The sequence below is a fragment of the Limulus polyphemus genome, unplaced genomic scaffold (assembly GCF_000517525.1).
Source record: "Limulus polyphemus unplaced genomic scaffold, Limulus_polyphemus-2.1.2 Scaffold3514, whole genome shotgun sequence".
In the NCBI taxonomy this organism is placed as follows: Eukaryota; Metazoa; Arthropoda; class Merostomata; order Xiphosura; family Limulidae; genus Limulus; species Limulus polyphemus.
In genome coordinates, this window is record NW_013669124.1 from 78562 (window position 1) to 86722 (window position 8161).

An 8161-nucleotide genomic window follows, 5' to 3' on the forward strand; every position below is an offset into this window, starting at 1 on the left:
TTTGTTGTACATACGTTTAACTTGTTCCAAATACATATATATATTATTTGAAACAAGTAAAGTGTGTGCTGTTTATTCATTGTTTAATTCATTGCTAACAAGTTACACACACCTACTGCAGAATAATCCTAAGCCCAACAACATAGTATACATTTATACTATTAAGAAATATAAGTAAAAGACATATATTTCGAAAATTGGCAAAAAGAAGAAATTGTATACATAATATTATTTTCTTAAATCTGACAGTGAGCTTACTTAGACACAATAGCATTATAGAGAAAACTGTAACATGCAGCCCCTTTTAAGACTTGTACAAACTATATCATTGTAGGTCATTCCCACTATACATAAAGGAGGTTACAACCTCGAGACATTACCTAACTGACCAATAAAGTCATTCCCACTATACATAAAGGAGGTTACAACCTCAAGACATTACCTAACTGACCAATAAAGTCATTCCCACTATACATAAAGGAGGTTACAACCTCGAGACATTTTTGCTGTTATGTTAAACTTAGGTTCCTCGTCATCAAATTTGAATTCACCACACAGATATGAAACAGGTCTGTTGTACAAAGACTTTCATTATAAAGATAGAAGGAAGGAACAAGTGTAACTAATGTTGTTTTATTATTTTTTACCATTACAACCAGCTTTTGTTTAAAAGTACAGAATAGTGTTTTAATAACAAACAATGATTAAGTGTTCTTGGTGATTGTCTTGTGGTTTATATTCTGTTTAACTACTTGATGTTCCGGTACTGCTAGATCTGATGATCCCATAGCTTCTACATGGTGTTTTTAGTTGTAGCTTTAATAGATTCAATGTTCATCTCTGGATTGAAAGCTTCATTCAATGATGTACATATTTACATCTACCTAGTTCTCGTATCATTGTCTGTTATCACATCTATAAGTTGATCACATGACAATGACTTTAATTTCACATGGAGCATGCAAGTAAGGTAATTGGGTAATCCATTCCAAATCTTTGACCAATGTCTCTTCTTCCGTCTGTATCCTGCTCTGGAACTTGAAATACTTTCTTCTGGTGTGATACTTCAAACCTGTTGGGTGAGGCAGTTACTAATTCATGAATGTTGTTAGGGTTCTTGACTAGAAGGTTTGTTAATTTTTCTATAGTGTTCTAAAGTATGTATCTTTGGGCATCCTCAAAAGAGAAAAACCTAAATACTGACTAAGTAGTATGTTTGGCAGTCTTTGTCCATATGACCTAAATGTACACTTCACCTTCCTATGATTTTAACACACATATTTTCTATTTTTGCAAGTTTATTTATTTACCTTTACTTACATTTATTTTATCTTACTTGTAATTTCCTTAATATTTTTCTATTTCATTACAGTAGACAATAACCTTAAAGTAAAATGTAGACTGTTCAAATATTTTGCTGTCTGTGTTAGTTATAGCACATATTGTCAGATATAAAACACTGTTTAATGTAGGTAGTATTATTACTTACTTTATTTTGTGTTTGTAATGCATTGATGTGGAGGCTATCAAACGTTGTGTGCAATATATTGATGTCGAGGCTATAGAGATTTCTAGAAGGCCTAAGTGATAGATGTATAAATAGCTGCGACCAAATGAGAAACAAGAGAAAGAGTAAAAGTCACAGGAAAGAGAAGTTTGATGAGAGAAAAGCTAGAAAACAAAAAATTAACCGTTGTAGGAGTGAAAGGCCTAATGATTGATATGTTAGAATGGATTAATAGTGTGATAGAGATAAGGAAAATAATTTATCTTGTCAAAGGGTGTTTTAAGCTAATTGAACCTGTTTGTGTGGACTTTGACAAAAAGCAGACAATTGTTTGGAAGCATGAGAAAAGCAGACAATTACTGGAAGTACAGGATACAACTGTGGTAACTCACACGACAGCATAAGTGAATTATATATGGATACTATTGCAATAAAATAGAGAAAAATTGTTCGACTTGTCAACTGAATTCTAAAGCGGACAAGAAGAAGAGAACTGGATAGGGTTTAAAATACAACTATGATCTCCATAGTGTAAAGAATTTTGTATATACATTCAACTTGTTTCTAATATATATATTATTTTAAAAACAAGTGGAGTGCGTGCTGTTTGTTTAATGTCGAATTTATCGCCAACAAGTCACAGACACCTACTGTAGAAGAATCCTGAGCCAAACACACCCATATGCATACATTACTATATATATTACTAAAAAGTAAGTTCCTGACACATATTTTATAGTTTAAACCTCATGATATGTTATAAAGTTCAAACCATAGTAGGCTACCATCAGTTGTGAGGAAGGGTGGTAGCCTGAAACGTTAGCTGTAAGAATAATTACATCTGTTGTGAGCAATACTTAACTATTTAGTATTTTTACCATACTGATTTTTTGTCAACTGTGTAATTGTAATTGTTAGTACTCCCACAGTAACTGTGATAAAACATAGTAGAAGAATGGATGTTGTTTATGTTACAGATGGTTAGTGTTTTTGTGAAGAGGTTGAAATCATTGGTTATTTCCAGTTTTTGTGACAATAAAAATTATTTTTGTACATGAAATATGTATCATTTAGAAAGTTAGCTGGATGTATTTATCAGCATGATAACGAATATTCTTCACCTTAGGAGAACTGCAAAAATATATCAACTTAATTTCTATTTATAATATTGCATCCAAGATGTTTATTTTTCAAGGTAGAACAGAAAAGCCCGATTGATGTTCCAATTGATAGATTAAAAATAAGTTGTATTTTTTATTCGTGAGGATTTTTATGAGTAATAAAGTTTATTAACATTGTTGTTTGAAAATGTCAGTACATTTGTTTAAGATATTTAGTCATTTCAGTACAGTAATGGTTTGGGAATGTTTAGAGAGAAACTGTTGTTTATATTTTCAACTTGTCACAGGTTTTGTACTACTTTGCATGTATGATATATTATATATATTAGATAAGCATAAGTAAATTTAGTATGTGTGGTAAGTGATGGCTAAATATTCTGATGAATAAAATCTTTATTTATTTAATGTTTTTGTTTTTTTTATCCTGTTCAAAAGGCATATGTAAAGATGTTGACTAAATGGTTATTCAGTTATTTCTAATTCCAAGCTTGGTGTGTTTGAGATAAAAACAATATTACAATTATCATTAGTATCCAAACATGTTTACATTATTTGATTATCAGTTTATTTGATTTACATAATATCAGTTGGGGATTAGTGGATATTTTTGTAATCAACTCTAGTCAACATTAGCAATGTTACAAGCTATGTTTAGAAATTGTTCCAAAAGTTTTTTGTAAAAATGCTAACAATGAAGAAAATTTTTTGAAATATTTCTTTTTGAAATTAATACACTAAAAGTTAAATAACATATAAGTTTGAATTATAAAGTTTTCATTGAAAATAAATTTTAATACTTAAATTTTCTGTTGAACACACTAAAAGATTTTGACAAATGGGCATTTACATTGGAATACAGAAAGATTTAATTGATTGCAATTTTTGTTTTGTGATGCTTTGCTGTATTTAATCTTCAAGTTTGGAATTTAATTTTCAATAGAAAAGGTTTTATGCTATATTTGCTAATGTGCAACAAATTTGTTCTAAGAGCTAATTTCAAAATATAAACGTATTTCTTGTTTGTTTAGAAATGGTAAGTTATATGTGGTGTCCATAACTTTGATATAATATAATATAATAAGAATAACATAAAAAAACAGTTGTTGGTTGTGGTATAATGGAGGCTGACTCTTGAACTACAGTTTGTCTATAGCCAGTTTATACCTCCAACTAGCCAATGTTTGTGGCTCAGAAGATGTCAAAGTGTTAATCAGTGCATTTGGATTGGTTAGTTATGTATATAACAATGCCATATATGATACCTTCATTATATAGATAATGTCCTTCACATACTCCTATTCCATTCATTTAAAAAGTTCAATAATTTATGGACACCCAGTACTACATATTATAAATAGTATACATACAAGAAATATTAACAGAATAATTAAATTGTGAATTATTTATATATCAAAAACTGCACTTGGAGGAATAATATGACATAATTACTCTTAATTATTTATCAGTCTACTTTATTATAATTAAATGTTGGTAAAGAAAAGTAAAGAAAATGTGTCATCTCACAGTGAGAAATTGTTATAATGTAGTGATTTACAGAAGTTATTTTCAAATGTATATTGTAATAAAAGTATTTATTTTACACCTCAAGTGACAAGAGAAGTTGCTTTTCCAGAAGAAGGATCTTCGATTACAATCTTCGAGAAAGAGAAGTCTGATAAAGTACCAAAGGACACTGAGGTAATCTGTAGATTAAAATCTTTTATGATTTTTTTGATTGAAACAGCTAGATATTGCTGGAGAGCTTTTATGCAGTATTGAAGCTGTATGATATCTCACTGAACTTCATCAGGTTATAATTTAATTTTTTTAATAAAATAACCTTCAAAATAAAAATATATTCAGAAGATATAATTTTGGCTTTTCACTGCTCTTATTCATAAAACTTTTGACATGGATGAATACTGTTTCAAAACTGTGAATTTATTGTGTATCTGTATATGTAATAGCCAAATATCTGTCTGTCTGTTACACTCATTAATGGTTAGTTGTAGAATAAAAGTTATATATCAATCTGCTTATTTTGAAGAGTATGTTGCAGGAAAATAATTAATTTTTTACAACTCCTAAAATTTCATATTGATATCATCTGTCAGCCTTGGTATGTTCTGAATGATCAATATGATTGAAAATGATTAAGAACAAAAAATTTTTTTGTGAGGGAATTTTAGGAAAACAATGGTTCTTCCTCTGTTGACTGATTGAAAAAAATATTTTGAAGATGGGAGCATAAAGGAAGGAATGTGTTTCAGTATATATTTGTTTCTCTTTAGTTTATAATTTTTGTTTTCATGTCGGTATCATGATTTCAGAGTATCATGTAAAATAAATTGAATTGAATTAGATATCTCCTTACTGACAATTTGTATAGAAATGACGAATGTCAAAAAGTGCTTACTTCTTTAATGGTCTTTTCTTGTCCTCAATAAAATGACAAGGAACTGTGGCATCCAGCTCAAAAATTCCCATGGCTACTTAGTGAAACTGAGTGCTCTACTGTGCTGGATGCACCCCTTTAATTGAAATCCAAACATTAGTGCAAACAATGCATTGCAGTCAGTCTCATTTGCTTAACAACAAACATGATGAAATTTTCTTTATTTAAATATTGGAATAATAAAATACAGCTGTAAACAAAACCACTGGACAATCATATTGTATATACACTATGATCCAAGGCCTTGTGTTAACTGCACTTTCTTATTTTTATTCATCACTATGGTTATACTGTACCTATAGTTATACTGTAATGTTGTAAATAATTTATTTATGAACTGAAGATTTACTTTGAGCCAATAAGGGTGTGGTTTAATGGGTTTTTTTTCCTAATTAGACTTGAAATGTGTGATTTCTGTCTGTCTGAGTCTCACCATTATTTAAATGTGTATTTCTTAGGTAGCAGTTTCAAAGTTGAAATTCTTTTGAATATTTATGTGAATGTTTTAGTTGAGATATCTGCTTGAACTATATTTTATGATTAACATAACAATACTAGGATCTTTGTGTACTGCTTTACATTTAAGAAATGTCAACACTGAAAGGTATAGAAGGAAGGAAAGAGATTAAGCATTATATTCTATTACATGACTTCTATATCTCTTTTAAAGATGACTTAATATATACTATCATCATGCACATGTGTTATATAGACATACCACTTTCAACTCCTTATGTTAATACAGAATATTTCATTTAATTCAGTTGTAGAGGCAGTCTGAACATAACACATTAGTCAAGTAAGCCATTAAATTGGTTATCATTATGTATCATTTACTAGAAGTAACACCTTGTCTATCTCTGGGGAAGATATCCGTAAAGTTGTATAAGTGGACATACCGCAGTTTTCTTTATTGGTCAGTTAGGTTGTACAACAGACCTGTTTCATATCTGTGTGGTGAATTCAAATTTGATGACGAGGAACCCACTTTGAATCTCATAATGCTTGGAGACGACTTGAATGGGTAATGAAGAAAACTTTAATATAGGTTTAACATAACAGCAAATGTACAACGTTTCGACAAGGTTTTGTCCTCATCAGGTACCATTATACATCTATGTGATATCAGATGGTAACATGTATTTGCTACCCCCTCAGTTAATATATATATATATTTCAAACTTCCTGTTTTCTACACATTCAATTTGGATGTATAACATCACTCAAGTAAATGACAATTCTTCTATATTTTAGTTGCACATGGGACCTTCATCCACTAATTGCCTGTTAACCTGTGACTTCATTCATGATGTCCTGAAAGAGACAACAGTCTTTTTTGTCAAGCTATGTAATGGTTTGGGGCTTCCTTGTAATTGAATATAACTGGATAAATGTAAAGTCTGTGAAGTATGCTCTGTGAGAAACTTAGCTTTGTTAACCTTATTGTATTTTTAGTATTAATACCAGGTTCGCCTCTGTTAGGCAGAATGGTGAAATTTTAGAATGATCTAGATTTTATAAGGTTTGCTAGAATTTTGTAACAACTTCAATTTTTGTGTAACTTAACACAAAGGTTTCTTTTGTTGTACTCACGGGTTTTGAACTTTTGATTTGTAGTTTTATTTTCTTTTTCTATTGCCTTACAAACAGGTTAACACTGGTAAGAGAGAACAACAAATGTTTTTTGTCACTTCTCTCTCTTGCCAGTATAACACTGCCTCTTCAAACTCTTACGACTTACCATTGTTGAGTATTGTATTTGTCTCCTTCCACTTTGCTATTTAAAGTTTTTTCATACCTTTTGTATGTTGACTCCTTATTTTGATGAACTCAAAATTCAGAGACACAGACTATGTGACATTCTTCAAGCCTCCTGTTAGCTGCTCCTACATATATATCTTTGTATAGTACCAAAGTATAACCCATTTATATGTTATTTATGTCAGGTCCAGTGGACTTAAACTCTTTAAATTACAGTAGATTGATGTTTGATCCAAAATATTTTTATTTTTTTAGAAGCAATCATTTGAATTCTGAGAAAAATGAATTTTGTATAAAGTGGCAAACCTTGAGTAAGATTGTGTTTGCTGTATTTTCTAATAAAGAATCATGGGATAGATTATAAGTTTTATTTTGAACTAGTTTATTTAATCCATTCCACATCTTATTGTGATACTGAATAATGTGTTTCAAATATATACAGTTGTCAGAATTTAAAGGCTAAGAACTATACATTTAAAAGAAAAAAAAAACTACATTATACTTAATTATACACATTTTTATAACAACACTAGATGATTAGGTTTGTTTTTAATTTTGCACAAACCCACACAAAAGCTGTCTGCATTTAGCCTTTCCTAATTTAGCAGTGACAAACTAGAGGGGAGGCAGCTAGTTAACACCATCCACCACCAACTCTTGGGCTACTCTTTTACCAAAATATATTGGGATTGGCCATCACATAATAAAACCCCTACAGCTGAAAAAGTAAGCAGGGTAGGTGACAGGGATTCAAACCCATGACCCTTAAACTGCAGAATGAGCACCTTAATCACCAGGCCATAACTCTAAACGGATTTTCGAAAAACAATATTTCATTTCTTAGCCCACCTTGTTGGTTAAGTCAACACATTCTACCAGTTCTTTAATAATGTATCTTGCTGTTTACTTCTCACTGAAATAAATTACGATTGATCACCAGAAACAATTTCTGTCATTATGGACAAATGACAGATGTTACAAAAGGTTTTGTGCAACACTTTACAGAATACAAAAAAACATGAAAAATAAACACAGAAGTTATGGAAGTTGTGTGTTACGAATTACTCATTCATTCCTGTGCCACTGGTTAATAATAATTGTAATAATACAATTTATAGAAATTATGATAAATAATGTCAAGTAAAACATTATGATTATGGGAAATTTTTGTGGATATTTGTTACAAACTTTTACAAAAGATTCAAATCCTAAACATTTGAACTTACTACAAGATGACGTTTTTGTTTCTTTTTCATTTTTCAGAGGTTTGACTTCCAAAAAAGTATTCTCCTCGTCAGAAATGTGTTCAGTTTTCAT

General features: G+C 30.2%; 1 protein-coding gene across 11 annotated transcripts in view; it reads left to right on the forward strand.

The window, feature by feature from the left end:
• The window catches only part of LOC106469492 (zinc finger protein OZF-like), a 105415-nt gene that overhangs the window by 78018 nt on the left and 19236 nt on the right, over window positions 1–8161 (forward strand). For 2 of the 11 annotated variants that reach the window (XM_013929993.2, XM_022398021.1), the window contains exon 2: window positions 4238–4326. The exons of the other annotated variants lie outside the window; for them this stretch is intronic. Coding sequence is in view for 1 of the 2 variants with exons in the window: in XM_022398021.1 (XP_022253729.1) it covers window positions 4238–4326 (89 nt within the window). In the remaining variant the exon portion in view is untranslated. The remainder of the gene's footprint in view (window positions 1–4237; window positions 4327–8161) is intronic. 11 annotated transcript variants of the gene reach the window in all.